General features: G+C 37.4%; 1 protein-coding gene across 1 annotated transcript in view; it reads right to left on the reverse strand.

The window, feature by feature from the left end:
* Positions 1-6,269: 6,269 nt before the first annotated feature.
* LOC133192064 (collagen alpha-2(IV) chain-like) overlaps positions 6,270-17,263 on the reverse strand; it is a 33,262-nt gene continuing 22,268 nt past the window's right edge. Inside the window, exons 17-40 of the mRNA XM_061327908.1 lie at positions 16,810-16,988; positions 16,502-16,589; positions 16,221-16,336; positions 15,926-16,103; positions 15,455-15,571; positions 15,187-15,276; positions 14,524-14,631; positions 13,927-14,202; positions 13,434-13,604; positions 13,175-13,318; positions 12,639-12,773; positions 11,953-12,128; positions 11,756-11,819; positions 11,364-11,543; positions 11,163-11,270; positions 10,999-11,070; positions 10,357-10,584; positions 10,091-10,225; positions 9,696-9,830; positions 9,310-9,465; positions 8,786-8,902; positions 8,406-8,597; positions 7,831-8,117; positions 6,270-7,577 (exon numbers count right to left, since the gene is read on the reverse strand). Coding sequence (XP_061183892.1) covers positions 7,317-7,577; positions 7,831-8,117; positions 8,406-8,597; positions 8,786-8,902; positions 9,310-9,465; positions 9,696-9,830; positions 10,091-10,225; positions 10,357-10,584; positions 10,999-11,070; positions 11,163-11,270; positions 11,364-11,543; positions 11,756-11,819; positions 11,953-12,128; positions 12,639-12,773; positions 13,175-13,318; positions 13,434-13,604; positions 13,927-14,202; positions 14,524-14,631; positions 15,187-15,276; positions 15,455-15,571; positions 15,926-16,103; positions 16,221-16,336; positions 16,502-16,589; positions 16,810-16,988 — 3,713 coding nt within the window. The 3' untranslated portion in view covers positions 6,270-7,316. The remainder of the gene's footprint in view (positions 7,578-7,830; positions 8,118-8,405; positions 8,598-8,785; positions 8,903-9,309; positions 9,466-9,695; positions 9,831-10,090; positions 10,226-10,356; positions 10,585-10,998; positions 11,071-11,162; positions 11,271-11,363; positions 11,544-11,755; positions 11,820-11,952; positions 12,129-12,638; positions 12,774-13,174; positions 13,319-13,433; positions 13,605-13,926; positions 14,203-14,523; positions 14,632-15,186; positions 15,277-15,454; positions 15,572-15,925; positions 16,104-16,220; positions 16,337-16,501; positions 16,590-16,809; positions 16,989-17,263) is intronic.

Below are 17,263 nucleotides of genomic sequence, written 5' to 3' on the forward strand. Positions count from 1 at the left end.
TTCAGACAAGATTTTTGTTACTATTTTTCATTGTAAAAAAACTCATTAATAATTCTTGAATAGAAAGGAACGGCTTTCTTGTGCCCTTCACCATATATTTAACTACATTTTTCATTTTCTCACTTTGTTCATGAAAAAAAAAAATCAAAAAAGAAAATCAAATTCGCATCTCAAATTTGCTGGTCTCTAAGAGGCGAAAGAGAGCTTGCGTTGCCAGTTGGCATCTAATTGGTTGAAAATTGCAACCGTTAATGTTAGAATTACCCGTCATGTAGAAAATTATTTCCCCAGAAACATTTCAGCTTATCAAAAAGGCTTCTCAAATGAAATGAGAAGGCGTTTATGCAAATTATCACGCAAGCCACTCGATTGATCACATCATGAATCCAAAAAATTAGACAGTTATTCCAATAATAGGGGAAATCTGAGAAAGAAAGAGGGAAATTTGGCTCTACTGTGAGATTTCCCCTCGGGGGAAAATCCCACTTTAGAGTACAGATTCCAGGGGGAAAACTGGCTATTGGGGAAATCCTACTCTACAACACCTGTAGGCCATTTCCAACCAAAATTGGCACAAAGCATCCTTGGGTAAAAGATAATTCTAAAGTCTTCAAATGAAGGGCAAAGTTCTCTTCCGAAGGAGAAATAATCAAGAAAAGGCAAAATTAGGGTGAAGTCATTAAAAAATCTTCTCAAGAAACACTGGGCCAGAAAAGCTGAAACATATATGGAAGCTTCCTGAGGTAGTATAGATCCTAAATTGTTCAAATCATGGTCGGGGGGGGGGGGGTTTAAGATGGGGTCAAAATAGGGGATCTAAGTTTTTCATTGAAATATATAGGAAGAATCTTCAATATCCTTCTTCTCAAGAACCACTGAACCAGAAAAATCTTATATCCATGCAAGCTTCCTGAGGTAGTGTAGATTCTAAATTGTTCAAAACATGGACCCCGGGAAGGTTGAGGTTGCAATAGGGGATCAAAGTTTTACATTGAAATATACGGGAAAAATATTTATAAATATTCTTCTCAAGAACCACTGATTCAGAAGAAATAAAGCTTATATGAAAGCTTCCTGTTGAAATATATAGGAAAAATCATTGAAAATCTTTTCAAGAATCACTGGATTAGAAAAGATGAAAGTTATTCCAGATTCTAAGTTTTTCAAATCATGGCCCCTGGAGGCAGGGTGGTTTCCACAATAGGGGAGAGAAGTTTAATGGTGAATTATAGATATTAGATTTAGAAAAAATCTATAAAAATCTTCTCAAGAATCACTGGTTCTGAAAAGTTGAAGATTGTAAATTGTTCAAATCTTGGTCCCCGGAGGTAGGATGGGGTCACAATAGAGGATCTAAGTTTTACATGGGTTAGGTCAACAGTTAGGTCTACATCATATTCGCACCAAACTTTACTCTTTCCCTTTGAAACTTTTAAATAGTCTTCTTGAAAAGGTCAAGGAAAGTCCATTTTTTGATTCCTCGACACCAGAATATAGGCTCGGATCTGTAGTTATGGATATTGCCAATCATAGGCTTTTTAAACCCCCGCGTTTTACTGAAGAAAATGCAGCTAAAACAATCCGTTTTTTCCTTAAACTTCAATATGCCAACAAAGGAATTGACGCGGTTAATATAAGTAATATTCTTAATCACAAAAGGGTCCAGTCTTGTATTCCACCATATTTCAACTTAAAGATTACACCTTGTATTTCCTACAAATATACATCGACTATTGCTTCCAAACTTTTTAATTACAAGAAAACTTTACAGGGCCTGGATATCGAATATCTGAAACATAATCCTCCATCGTGTTCATGTTCTTCTTCGCCCTATAACTATAGTCCTGCTGGACACGTTATTACTGGTGACGTAAATATAGTTAATAATGAGGACCTTAGATCACTAATTTTAAAAGGTCCTAAATTTAGGGAACCTAGATCCTTCAACTGGCGTAAGAATTTCATAAATATTATGGATTCTGTAGAGGACTACGCCAGGCGATGGGCCAGACATGAAAAAGAAGACCTTGACACTTTGTCAGAATGGATTAAATGTATCAGATGTATGTTAAAATCGCGCATTAAAAGATTGAGAGGCAATATGAAAACCATCTATCCTTCTGTATTCAATAATCCAGAAGTGAAAAAAGAATTAGATAGATTACATGATCAGTACGTACTGGTCCCTGCTGACAAAGCAGGTAACAACATTGTTTGTAAGGCTCATTATATTAGATGTATTTTAGAGGAACTTGGATTTAATTCTACAAGTGGTAATCCAACTTATACTCATAGTTCCCTTTCTAAGGAAGAAATTCATCAAAATCATATGTCAGTTTTGGATGTTTTTAATATTCCAAACAACCAAAATGAATTCCAATTACCATATTTATATTGGATTCCGAAACTTCATAAAAATCCTTACAAACAAAGATACATAGCGGGTTCCAGTAAATGTTCAACCAAGCCTCTATCTTTACTGCTCACTAAGATATTAACAGTGGTGAAGGAGAAACTTCAAGAGTACTGTGCAACAATATATTCGAGAAGTGGTGTAAATCAGATGTGGATACTTAAAAATTCCAAGGAACTTTTGGAAAATTTGAAATCACAAGATTTTACCAAAATCAACAGCTTAAAAACTTACGACTTTTCAACTTTATACACAACCATTCCCCAAGATAAATTAAAGTCCAGGCTTTTTGATATCATTGACAGCTGCTTTTTCAATAAAAATGGAACTCGTAAATATACTTACCTTGTTATTGGTCATTTGCAAAATTATTTTGTTAAAAAACATTCTGATTGTACACACAAGTACTCTGAAGTTGACATTAAAAAGATGCTTGAGTTTCTGATTGACAATATCTATGTGGTTTTTGGAGACCAGGTCTTCCTACAATCTATTGGAATTTCTATGGGTACCAATTGCGCCCCGTTATTAGCAGACCTTTTTTGTATTCATATGAAGCAGAATTTGTCCAAAATCTTGTACATGAAAAGAAGAAAACACTTGCTGTGGCGTTCAACTCGACATTTAGATATATCGACGACGTATTGTCAATTAACAATGGCTATTTTCATTCTTATGTCGATACGATATATCCTGGTGAACTTGAGATAAAAGATACCACAGAGTCTGACATATCTGTTTCATATTTGGATATTTTACTTGAAAAAGACGTTAATGGTAATCTAACAACCAAGCTTTATGATAAACGTGATGACTTTAACTTTTCAATCGTCAACTTCCCTTACTTATGCAGCAATATACCTTCATCACCTGCATACGGGGTATATATCTCTCAGTTGATTCGATACGCAAGAGCATGCCCTACGTATGTACAATTTCTAAAACGAGGTAAATTATTGACAAATAAGTTGATGAAACAAGAATATCAGCTGTCTCGTTTAAAGTCATCATTTCGTAAGTTCTATGGTCGATACAATGACCTTGTCAGCAAATACAATTTATCATTGAGTCAAATGCTGACTGACGTTTTTCATACTAATTGTTAGGCCATTATTTACACACTGAATTGTCGACGGATTTTTCCGTTACTTCCCGATCATGACAAGGAGCACACGGCGGGTGTGACCGGTCGGCAGGGGATGCTCACTCCTCCATGGCACCTGATCCCACCTCTGATGTTTGGAGGTCCGTGTTTGCTCTGCTCCTATTTTGTATTGTATAATGGACTTTTGAGCTTGAATACTGTATGTTATCTCCATATATTTCATGGGACTATTTAAGATTTAAAAAAAAATAATTTTCTTAAGAACCACAATAAAACCACCTTTACACAAATTTGATATTCCTTATGCAAATTGCTTAAGAAATATCCAAATTTTTGCAAAGAGAGAATCATCAATTTGCAAACATTACCAAGTTATTTGCATTTTTTTTTTTAATTATTGACTCCAGGTTAGGTGCAGATCTTTAACTCGCTGGTCTGAAAAAAAAAAGGGATGGACGACCAGAGAGCTACAGTGCCACTCATTGAAAAAGTGCGCTGTTTCTCGATTTATTTCTCCGTATATTTCAAAATATTACCAACTTTGTGTTCCTACCATATTCTTTTACTTCTTCCACGACAAAACTGCATGACAAGTCATGTACCAAGTGCGTTGGACCGAATTATCTTGCCGTCCAAAATGGCAGTATAAATAGGCGAAATTTTCGATGGTCTCAATTTCAGGCCCAGGAGGGCTATCATGTTGTAAATTTTGAATTTACTAGGGGGAGGTAAATGCAAAATTTACAACATGATAACAGTTATCAAGTTGTAAATTTTGCATTTACCTCCCCCTAGTAAATTCAAAATTTACAACATGATAGGGCTATTATTGACGGTTTTGGAGAATGTTTTGTTGTGGCAGTAGTTAAAGAATAGTTCAGAAACACACGGTTAGTAATATTTTGAGACGGCAGCGTAAATATTCGGAGAAATAAATCGAGAAACAGCGCACTTTTTTGTGCGCAGTGAATATACTCTTTTTTCAATGGGTGGCACTGTAGCTCTCTGGTGTGGTCCGTCCTTTTTTTTTCAGACCAGCGAGCTACAGATCTGCAGCTAACCCCAGGTTAGAGTTGGCTAAAATCAGAATTAAATTTTACATAATGCATGTATACGAGATAATAATTTTCTTCTCCATAACTGCAAGGCGATGTTAGTCATACTGAAATGATGTTGAGGCCATGTTGTGTTGAGACCCCTTGGCTCGAGTTAGGGTGTGACCAAAATATGAGATCACAATTTTTTCAAATATAAATATCTCTGTAAAATCATCTTAAGAACTTACTCATCTGAGTTTTTTCTTTTGCTACATCCTTCCACAGTTTCAGTGGTTATATCTAGTTCGAAAAACAAATTCTTTGACAAGACATCAAGAGGGTAGGATAGAGTTAAGAGGAAGAAAGAGCAAGATCCTGAAAACTCATCGTTTATGCACACAGCACAAGCTGCAATTGATGACGACGAGATAGACACAAAATTTTACAGTTTCATCTGTAACTACCAATCATCCCTTCCTTTAACAACATTATTAGCAGGTTAGCAAAAGAATGGCAGATTTTTTTTTTTTTTTTGAAGATCTGCCTATGGCCACATTTTGCCCGAGAACATAGTCAATCAATAAATGGTGTGTTGTACCTTTTATTTTAATGCAAATGAGATTTAGCCGATCCCGCCCACAGTGTGACGTAAGCGGTCCAATTTCTCATCAACAGGTCCAATATCTTGCTCCGCATTTAAACATCGATTTTTTTATGACCGCTCAGTAAAACATTGGAAATGTAAAGATTATTTTTAGCATAGATTTATAAAGGAACCAATTTTTAAAGGTATAATATTTCAAGATGTTAGTAACCAAGAGACCCTATTGGTTTTGACGATCATCTAAGCTGCTAAGTATCTTTAAGTTCTCAGGCTACGACCACATTGGTCCCATCCGGAACGGAAATACTGGAATCATGTGACAATCGTTTTACAGTTTTGTAAGGTCTTTAATCATGATCATCTTCAGGAAGTTTGCCCCCTTATAGTTGAGGGTTAGAGAATAAGGTACACTGTCTAATAAATTTCAATACATGACCGACTTAAACACACCCTAGAGCCTGACACCTGGGGATACAATTTTATAATTGTTGTAGAGGGCTAGCTGCTCATTTTAGTCGAGCAAACATGTCTGGTAGATGCCAATTAATGAGTAAATGAAGATTTTCAAAGATGTATTTTCAATACTATTAATATTACGACTTACTTAGCCCCACCCTTGGACCTGTACCATGGGCCAGGAGGCCATGAATGTTACAATTTTGGTAGAAGTGTTAATCTTTCAGCTAGAAATCAATGAGTAAAGAAGATTTCAGACGTATGTATTTTTAACATATGACCAATTTAATCATTCCCAATCGCTGGGCTAGATCCCGGGGATCATGAATTTTCGGGTCCAGGGAGGCGTACACCATAAAATTCACAATTTCTGTTCTTGTTCACTCCTAAATATTATTAGTTGAAATGTTAAGAAGCTCCAAAGAAGCTGAAACTGTTCTAAAGTTAATGGTCAATGACATATGAAAACAGGTGGTAATGTCATCTGAGTGACTTGGGTGACCTAAAAAAAAACTTTTAAAAAACCTCCTTGGCCTGTTGGTTCAAAATAGTCCAGTGGGCTTGGAGAAAAAGTCCTCTCACTTATAGAGGAGCTGAAACCTCAACGTTTTACTTTTATTTTGAAAGCAAAGATAATAGTTTATCACTCAGATATTATTTTTAAAACTTTATTTCCAAAAACTTTAGCTGTAATGCCATGAAAATTAAATTATGCAAGAAGTTGAACAATTCTGTCATTTTAAACTTGTATTCATCAAATTTTGCAACATTTTGTTACTTTTACAAAAATTTTCATTAGATGGTATGCTAAATTACTCATATTCGCACTGACATCCATTATTTGTTCATCATTTACCAAATAAGTCCACTCATTCAAGCCCAATGATGACTATCCAATCAGAATAATGACTGAAAATTCAAAACAAAAAAGCATCCAAGAAGAAATTTATATTTTCTCTCTGAATACTTTTCCTGTTGTTTGTAATAAATATTTTGATTGGCTAGAATCATTGGGGAATCAAAGATGGAATTATGATTGTCTTGAATGATATTTATATATCTACAGGATGTGATAAATGCATTTACATTAATGAATTTACAAAAACATCACAGCTTTCATTCATAACGTCATCTGAGCAGAAAGAAAAAGAAGTTCCTGAAAGGATATTGAGTATTACATCATCACCATATATAGTCAGTGAAGGCAAAGCACTAGAAATAGTAACAGGCAGGAAAAAAATATCATTAATAAATGCAATTCTTAAAACATTTTTAAAAAGTATTTCTAACTTCAATACCTGTCCTATTTCTTAATTGATAATGCATATTTGTTTTCAAATGATAAAAGCTCAAAAACAAAATACAAAGAAAACATGGACATCATACAACCTCTTGTTTATAGACATACAGAAACACCAACAGAGTGTGATCATTTACATCAGAGACAGAAGACAGGTACAAAGATACATAATTATAAAACTATTCATTGCATAGTTAACATGGCTCAATTGCATCGAGTCCTTATAAGGCACATCTCGGTCTGCCGATACTTCTGATCTACAATATATCTTCTCATTGCACAATTAAACAAGACCTTGAAAAATAGGTCACAAAAATAGGTTACAATAAAGCTGCTCAGTAAATGTCATCAGAAAATAAAAATACAAAATAAGGACTTGTAAAGAAAGTTACTATAGAGAATTAAGGCCTCGTGGTCTTCATACAAACTTGACAGCGTGACACTCTTGTTCTCAAGTTACCGGCCTTCAGCGTTTCTTGAACTGGTGTGGCAAACTGGTTCTGGTCAATAGTGGTCAACCAGAAGCTGTATTTGTTGGCATAGAAATGGCAGGTGCCCCCACTGCCATTGCATTCAATGAATGGTGTGGCCCTGAAGTCCTCCAAACAACTTCCAGGACTAGATAGAGACTGACCACCCCCACTAGGTCCAGCACCGGTGTGCTGAAAAAAGTAATAGTTACTGTTTATGTTGACATTCAAAAAAAATTTACCTTGGACAAAATCCATGAAAGTAAATCATTACTTTAGAGAATAGTTACTAGTTAAAAAAAATGACTCTAATGCAATTCATGTATGTAAATCATAATACTCTGATCAAGGGAATTGCATTTACAATTATAATAACTGATAAAATCTGGTGGTTTCTTCTACTTTAGAATACTAATAATGAAATAAGAATTTCAAATGGACTAACCATTGCAAAACTGTAACCAATCCAGAGCCCCTTCCACCCTACTGGACATTCTGGGATAGCCATAATCTGACTGTGGACAGCAATGACATTAGCAGGGGCATCACAGACCACACAGCGACTGATGTATCGACGTAATTCTGGGTCACGAACTGGCATCATGGGCATTTGTTCATTAGTGGACAGCCAGTAGGATTTGTCGTTACGGCTGGCGTAGTTACAGACATTGTTGGTATTACAGAAAAGGAATGGCATTGTGCTAAATCTCTGCATACAAGATCCTGCCCAGCCTGAAAGGGTTACAAACAGGTCAGAGAAATGACCACTAGTTCTAACGACATCAACCTGCTTATTGACCAGAGAGAAATTATCAGTAAAAATAGAAAAATTGTGAAATTAGGATCTAACTTATAAGAATGTGAGAAATCAAAAGGTTTCACTTTAAAAGATATTTCAGATACTTTTTCTTCTTTTTCAAGGTTATTTATAAACATTACAAAATTTTATTAGAATGTCCTTGTTTGCATATAATGTCAGAGCTGTTTCCAAATGTTTCCTATAAATATAGAGGTTGTTACCTAAGTCTTGATGATGAGATCTCTCGTTTCCTTCGATGTAGAGCAAACTGTAACCAGTCCAGAGACGACTGGTGCTATCAGGACAGACTGGCTCAGAGTCCGTTTGACTGTGACGAACAACCAGAAAACCAGAGGGTGGGGTCCGTCCTGGGGGTCCTGGGAATCCTGGCTCACCAGTTGGTCCCTGGGGTCCTTAGGGTAAATACACAGTGATAACAACATAAAAATTATCGACAATATAACAACTGTCAAAATGTTGATAAAAGGATTGTGTGATATATATCAACTATTTACTGAGGGTTGTACTAATTCTCACAGTTTTCTTTCTTTTATTTCAAGAATAATTCAAATAACAAATTTACAATCTTGTAGCATGTTACCTGGGAAGCCATCATCACCGGGAATGCCTGGATTTCCTGGGAACCCGGGATCACCCTTCATACCGGGGAATCCCTGAATACCCCTCTCTCCTGGAATGCCAGGGAAGCCCTTGGGACCTTTAAATCAATAGCAAAAGATCCTTAAAACACACTTTAGTATAATCCACCATTACAAAGTACTTGTTACTTTATTTTATGTAGTATTTATTTATTTTCCATCCTGTTTTCTCTTCCATAAATTAGCAATACAATATATACTACTACTTATTGCGTCTCTTTTGATCGCTCTATTGCATACTTCATCTACTGTGGTCTCATTCATTTTTGATGGGATCTAATTTATTGGTAATGGCAAACACATGTAGTACAATTTCGTTGGTACGTAAATTTGTGGAAATTCACCTCTTCCTTTTCCTATCATTCATTAAATATGTAGTTCATTGATCAACTAATTTCATGGTTTGGCTCAACCATGGAAACAATGAACAAAAAAATTACAAGACCAGGGTACTTGTGGGACTGACCTGGGAATCCTATGTCTCCTTTGAGTCCGGGAAGTCCGGGTTGTCCCGGTCGTCCTCCAATTCCTGGTTCCCCTTTATCTCCCTTGATCCTCATGTTAGGGTTTATTATGGCCCCTGGTCCAGGCTCGCCCTTCAACCCATCAAAACCTTGTTCACCTTAAAGTACAACAAGCAAATAAATCCTCTGCAATCTTCTTAGTTGTTCACCAATATACAGTATGGTTGAATTTTTTTCACTTATTACACAAAAGGTGAAAAAAAATTAGAAGACCATAGCATAGGATTTTCTTCTCAATTGCAATCTGTGTTATTACATGTAATCTTATATCTCCTTTCCATCAGATTATCTTTTATAGTGTCTACTTTGGCTGGGATTTCGTTCTCACCTTTAGGTCCTTGCAATCCAGGTAATCCTGGAAAACCCCTTTCTCCCTTTAATCCTTCCACTCCATCTCTTCCTGGGCGTCCGGATTCTCCCTTCATTCCAGGTAATCCAGGTACTCCAGAGTTTCCGGGCTCACCTGTCAAATCAAAACTCATTTTTGATCACAAGTTCTGATAAACTGTAACAAATATTCAAACCATTTTGAATCTAAAATTAATTTTATTACTATTTTTTTCTGCCCAGCAAACACACATTTTTTAAACTTAAAAGCAGCCAACTTACTATTCAAAAATATTCCTAAAACACCTAGACATTTTCTGTGCCTTAAGTTTTCTCTGTTTTCTTAATGAAATATGAATTCATGCATGGTGGGAGAGAATCCCCAAGCATACATACCTGCAGGACCTATTGGACCTGGTAGACCCTTAAGTCCGGGGAGTCCAGGAACACCTCTGTCTCCAGGTTCTCCCTTGATTCCAGGGAATCCTGGCTGTCCGGGTTCACCTGGGATTCCAGTCAAACCAACCTCACCTTATAGAAAAAAAAACAATGAAGATAATTTACACTGGTATCGAAATACATGTGCTCATATACAAAACACTGCATTAAGATCACTCAATAGCATATCTAATTTTCTTTATGTCTGCATGCAGTATGTTTACCTGGAATTCCATTTAAGCCTCTGTCACCCTTGGGGCCCTGTGGTCCAGGATATCCCACACCTGCATCCCCTTTCATTCCCGGCAAGCCTGGTTGGCCTGGGAGACCTGCCTCCCCTTTCATTCCTGGGAAGCCATCACGACCTATTTCTCCTGGGATACCTGGCTCTCCCTTGATTCCAGTAATGGAACGACCTGGCTCTCCCTTATTTCCTGTTGGTCCCTCAGGTCCTGAAATAGTGGCAAGGTTATCTCTCTGATAGTTAAAGAAAAACTTCACCTACTTCTGGCAATATGACTGTACAGATAATAACAACATAATTTTGAGAAAGATCCAGATTATGAATAATGTTTTTATTTTGTTTCATTTGCTTGTCTCCAATGATTAATCCTGGGAGAGGTAATGCTGTGGATAAAAAACGTTTTGTCATTTGGTTAAATCACTAAACCTTGGAAGTTAGTCTTAAAACAACTTTGCTTTGCTTTAAAGATCTGAGCGTGTTTCACAACCGTTGCTACTGGTACTATTTGGTGGTTTGGAACAGTACCATTTTATCTCATTCCAATACAGAACAAAATCTCACACTGATAATTAGAGAGTATATGTTTATAATTATGATCTATTTATAAATCTGTAATACTGACCTCTTTCTCCCTTCATTCCTGGTAGACCTTCTCTTCCCTCTGGTCCGGGAAATCCAGGCTCTCCCTTTGAACCTACCAAAAATATATATATATAAAATCTCATTTGGTTAAACAACAAGTTCTGTAAATTAAGTACAGAATACAAACACTAATTTTTCCTTTACCTTTCTGTCCATTTAACCCTGGCAATCCTTGATCTCCTTTAGCTCCTGGGACACCATTCAGTCCATCTCTTCCACGATCACCCTTAGCACCAGGGAAACCAGGTTCACCTAGGAAACACATTACAGTATTTTGTGCTGGATTGGCTTATTTTGAAAAAAAAAAATAATCTGATCTGATTGGCTTATATAGCATGTACTTACCAGGTTGTCCAGGCAGACCATTCAACCCTGGTTCTCCCTTCAGTCCAGGCTGTCCCCTCTCACCCGGCACTCCTGGTAACCCGGCATCACCCTTTGGCCCGTCACGACCAGGAACTCCATTCAGGCCTGGCTCTCCCTTTATACCAGCTCTTCCAGGAACACCACTAAGACCAGGATTACCTGACAACAAAATATATGAAACAGACTTTTATAGTTAGAAGCATACATGCATCATACCTTTTAAACTTCCTAGTGTCAAGCTTCTTGAATGAAATTTCAGATAAATTAATGCTCTCTTTCTGTCTTAATATCAGCAATTCTTCTATGAATCACACCTCTGATCAAGGTGATGGAATAGATGATTTTTTTTTTCATTTTGAGATGGCCCTTACCTTTCATTCCTGGGAGTCCATCATTGCCAGGAAGACCAGGCTGTCCAGGTTGTCCTGGGAAACCCTGCATAGAGACCAAATAAACAATCACAAAGTGACCTAGTTATGTCAGTTAACAATAGTTAAATAACAAGTCAGCGTTTGATATTCACAGTCAATAACATCTGAGTTTTGAAACTTTGAGTTTTGAAACTTACCCTCTCTCCCTTCATTCCAGGGAATCCTGGGAGTCCTTGTGGGCCTTGATTTCCCTTCATTCCTGGTAGTCCTGGTGCACCATCCCGACCCCTTTCTCCGTTGATGCCTGGCTCTCCTGGGATTCCTACTCCCGGGGATCCTTGGTCTCCCTTCATTCCTGGCAGTCCTGAGAGTCCTGTTTAGGTAAAGTAAAATATTCCATTTAATTCCATACTTTTTTTCTGATTTTAAATAAAACAATATTTCTTAATCTAAAACATAAGAATTGAAAAACACTGGATTGGGCAACATACAAAGCTTATTCTATAGGATTTCAGCTAGCAAAATTCTTTTCAATCAAATCATTTCAACAAGACCCTCTATCTTTTCAGTTCAGTAATTCATATTACTGATAAATCTCCAAATCAAAGTTTACAAAAACACCATATTCATTTTGAAAATTTTCAGAAATTTGCAAAAAGTGCACCGACACAAAGTGCTTAAGTGTGATTTTTTTCTGTGCAGTTTTTTTTCAAGATTATTTCAGCTAAGACTTTCTGAAAAGTATTTGCCAGTTAGCAATGTCGATTCAAAGACAGTACTTCTATATCTAAAATCAGGGTTTATTAAAATGAGGGACATACATGTATAATTCACTTAACCTTTAAACAGTGATAATTATTCTTGATAAAGTATTCCTACTGACCATCTTGTCCTGGTAGTCCGGGATTTCCTGGGGCTCCAGGCCGTCCAGCATCACCTTTAGGTCCTGGGAGACCATCTTGACCCGGGGAACCGAGTAATCCTGGAAGTCCGCTTGGTCCACGTTCACCTTTCTGTCCTGAAAGTCAAAAATCCTTAGTCTTGTACAAAGTTCTGTATGTACAAAAAAAAAAACTTAACTTGCTGGAGAAGAAATTGATTAAAAAATGATTGAATTCAAGCTGATTTGGAGTTTCTTGAGTATACAAGACCAATCAGCTCCATTAAGATTACAGTAGAGCCTCATTTTCTGAGTGGAGGGGTTTGTCCCAAGTGATATTGTCTAGATTTCAAAAATACTAAAGTTAAGATCTTACTCATAAAACCTTACAAGTTCATCATTAAAAGTGATATGTACGTTTGGATTCAGAATGTAAATTACCAGATTGTTGAGTTCAAGTCAAATTACATGTTACATGTTACTTGAGCATCTAGATTAACCAATGTCCTATTGAACACAAGAAGAAAGAAAAAAGGTACCTGGTTCTCCAGTTCGTCCTTGTTCGCCTGGAATTCCGGGGAATCCCCTCTCACCCTTCATTCCTTGCAGTCCAGGAAGTCCAGGATTTCCATCTCTTCCAGGTTCACCTGGGATTCCAACAAAACCAGTGTCTCCCTTGGCACCTTAAAAACAGAACAATTTCCTCATCATAACCTAAAACTTTCTCAACCCGAAATACTGAATAATTCTTGTTTCATAGATCATTCAAATACTACAGCGACTTCATAGATATCTCACCTGGGGCTCCGTCACGACCACGTTCTCCTGGCAGACCTGGGGGTCCCTGGGGTCCATCTAATCCTGGTGCTCCAGGACGTCCTGGGACACCAGCCTCTCCTCTCTCCCCTGGGATACCAGATAATCCCTCTGTTCCAGGGAGTCCTGCATTTCCTTTGGCACCAACTGGACCTGATAAGAGAAGAAAACATCAGGTTGAAATTTCATTGAACAGTCTTCATGAAATGAACGATGGAATATATATCACTGTTATTATAAGCAATGCTTTTGAAATTAAGGCTACATTGACGAAAGCTGTCAAAATCAGACAAGGATCCTTGATATGTTTAAATCAATAATCCTAACTTATAGAATCTAAATTTTGGGCAATTAAGCCCCAAAATTTCCAGTTTCCTCCTTTAACATCTCTAGTAAATTGAATGTGCAGTCATCAAATTATAAGGAAAATAAACTACTTTAACTTTTAGATCTGATTTGACTTTTCATCCAGTACCTGGTATTCCTGGTAGACCTGCATCTCCAGGTGGACCTCTTGCACCTTCTGGTCCAGTAGGTCCAGGTTCTCCCTTCTGTCCTGGACCACCTGGTAAACCAGGAAGTCCAGATGGACCTGGATCACCCTTCATACCGGGAAGACCATCTTGTCCAGGAAGTCCGTCTTGTCCTGGGAACCCAGGCTGGCCACGAGGTCCGTCAAGTCCAGGCAATCCCGGTTCTCCTTTCTCACCATTTGTAGAACGTCCATCTCTTCCAGGAATTCCGGCTTCCCCTACAATTATTATATGGTACTCCTTTTAAATGGAACCCTTCCATTTGATTAATTAATTTTTTTTTTGTAATACTTGATTTCAAGGGGGAAAATTCAGAAATATTGGGGGAAATAATGAAATTTCAAGATTACAGAAGTAAGTACATGTATTTGATGATGTCTGAAAAATGTGACTTGCTTTGTCAACTTTTATACCTTATGTCTGCCTATCTTGCTTTGTCAACTTTTGTACCTTATGTCTGCCTACCTTGCTTTGTCAACTTTTGTACCTTATGTCTGCCTACCTTTCTTTGTCAACTTTTGTACCTTATGCCTGCCTACCTTTTAATCCAGGTAATCCCTGGGGGCCAGGTTCTCCAGGTCTACCATCAAATCCTGGCTGTCCTGGGGGACCATCTGCCCCCTTGTCACCTCTGGGTCCAGGAAGTCCTGCATGTAAAAGAAAGAACTCTGTCATCTACTCAATACATTAAAACTGTCAAGTCAGAACCATGGAACTGATTTCCCAATTTACTCTTAATAATCAATTTAATAATTAATCTTAAGAATTTGTCAAGATATAGGAGCTGATTATAAAAGTTCTGATGGAATTAATTCTCAGGAAATTAAGGCAAATTACCTCCTTGTTATTCCCAAATTAAAGTTTTGAATGAAATTGCTAAATTTTAAACAATAATGATCATTGATTAATAACCTCTTAGCTAAGTTTTTTTAGGTACAAAAATCTAAGCAATATATGGAATCAATTATGAAATATAAGATTCAAGCACATGCCCATCAACCTCAATTTTTGATATGATCTTTTTAAATAAGTAGAGTTTAAACCTACATAATCCTGCATCAAATAAACTAGATGTAGAGTAAAACTCTGATATCTAGACACCCTGGCTATCTTGATGTTTTCCAATTTTATTGGACATACTATTCAATACTACATTTAAAAAACTATAACAGTGTTCCCGATGTTGTGACAATGAAGTGTACCTCTGGGGCCAGCGTCTCCCGGTATTCCATCAAGTCCTCTTTCTCCCTTCATTCCAGGTAAGCCATCCAGACCAGGGGCACCAGGGACTCCTGTTAACAGTCAAAACAAGCCTCATAAACATCCAGGCCAAACAATATCCAGCTTGTGTCAAATTTTGAAAAAAAAAGTCGACCCCAAATCATCTCAATGGATATTAAGCAAAAGGTTTGGAAAATTACTTTAAATTCATTCACAACATTCCATAAAATATAATATGTTGAAATTTACCCCTTTCTCCCTTGACTCCCGGAAAGCCATCTCTTCCAGGAATTCCTGGATTTCCAGGAAATCCAGGTTCTCCCTTTGTTCCCTTCAGAAGGTCAATATTAACATCAATTGTCTCTCCTCAAAAAAGAAGAAATGTATATGATTTCATGCATCCAGCTCATTAACTAACTGTATAACATCCTGCTTAACATTCAAATTGATGAAAATTCTGCATATGGAAAAATCTTTTACAAAATAGTTTATTTCGTGATATTAAGCAAAATGTTCTTCTGACAATCACTGAAAATTCTGCTTATTGTTTACATAGTCACTGCAGTCTCCTGGCCATAAAACGTAGAGGAACTCACTTTTCCACATAAATTCTTTTTGTAAAAGTGAGAATGAATGAGCTCCTCAAAGTTTTCAAGGCCTCAGAGCCAGAGCCTAGTCAGAAATCTCCTCCCACCCCCCACACACCCCAATGACCGGTACCTGGTGCTCCCTTTTGTCCTTTCATGCCATTTAAGCCTGGAAGTCCATTGTCTCCTGGGAGACCTCGCTCTCCGGGGAGACCTGGAACACCAAATCCAGGTTCACCCTTAGCTCCCTTGAGTCCAGCTAAACCTGGAGATCCTGGTACACCATCATTTCCATCCCGTCCTCTGTCTCCCTAGGATAAAATAGAAAGACAGGGTCATCATTTTTATTTGTTGTAGCTTATAGGTCATCTTTTTGTTTGAAATCACAATTATTAATTGCCCTTTTGTGATATCTGTATACAACTGACCTTTTCTCCTGGTAACCCTGGTAACCCATCCTGACCTCGGGGACCTTGAGGACCTGGTACTCCTGGCAGACCCTCCTCACCTGGTAATCCAGGTAACCCAGGCTCACCTTTACTACCTGAACACACATAAGAAATAAACAATCAATGAAAAGAAAATAGAACATGAGTATACAACATGCACTCCACTATAAACTTGAGACATATATCAAATTTTCAACTGATTTTGTTATCATTTTTGAACACTATGATTAGAATTTTTTCCCAGTAAATGAACTACTTACACATATCTGTAATGGTCTCTAACTCGATTCTGTAGGGCTCGCCTTTAGGTCCCCGTAAACCGTCAGTGCCTGGCAGCCCAGGAAGACCCTGACATAAACATAAAGATCATGAACAGACCAACAGAGGCATGTAGACATAAGGTCAAATTTAGATGAAAATAGAAACACAATACCCCCCACCCCCCTGCTTATTTATATCAATGATCCCTGATCAATCACAAATTATTGATGTTGATTATCCAAGAGAGTTAACTAAGAAAAGCACTAATAAAATAAATTTCACAAAAAATACTATTCTGGTTAAATACCGGTTCTCCTCTTTGGCCAACAAATCCTGGAAGACCTTCCTCTCCTCTAAGACCCGGTTCACCCTTTGGCCCAGTTCGACCAATTTCTCCAGGGATACCAGCAGATCCAGGTCGTCCAGGGGTTCCCTTCTCTCCCTTTAATCCAGGTAAGCAATCTCTACAGGATCCTCCTCTGTCACCTGTAACATAAAATAATGTCAATTCTGATGTCCTAACATGTAAGTAAGAACAAGGAAAAATGTCTTTGCTTATTTTCACTTCATTTTGACACTTGCAGTATAGCATTAATCAAGATCTTAGTGGGGAGCTATCTAAAACAGCTTTTCCATTACAGAGTTCAATTTTCATGATCTAAAAGTGTATGTTTGTTTGCATGGGTGTGTGTGGAAGGGGATTTACAACCTCCACTAAGTACAGTATTTGTAGATGTCAAAAAGTTAACAAAAGCTTAAAT

This window comes from Saccostrea echinata, unplaced genomic scaffold (assembly GCF_033153115.1).
Source record: "Saccostrea echinata isolate AGI-Se365-2 ecotype Australia unplaced genomic scaffold, CSIRO_AGI_Sech_v1 ptg000001l, whole genome shotgun sequence".
NCBI classification, from domain to species: Eukaryota; Metazoa; Mollusca; class Bivalvia; order Ostreida; family Ostreidae; genus Saccostrea; species Saccostrea echinata.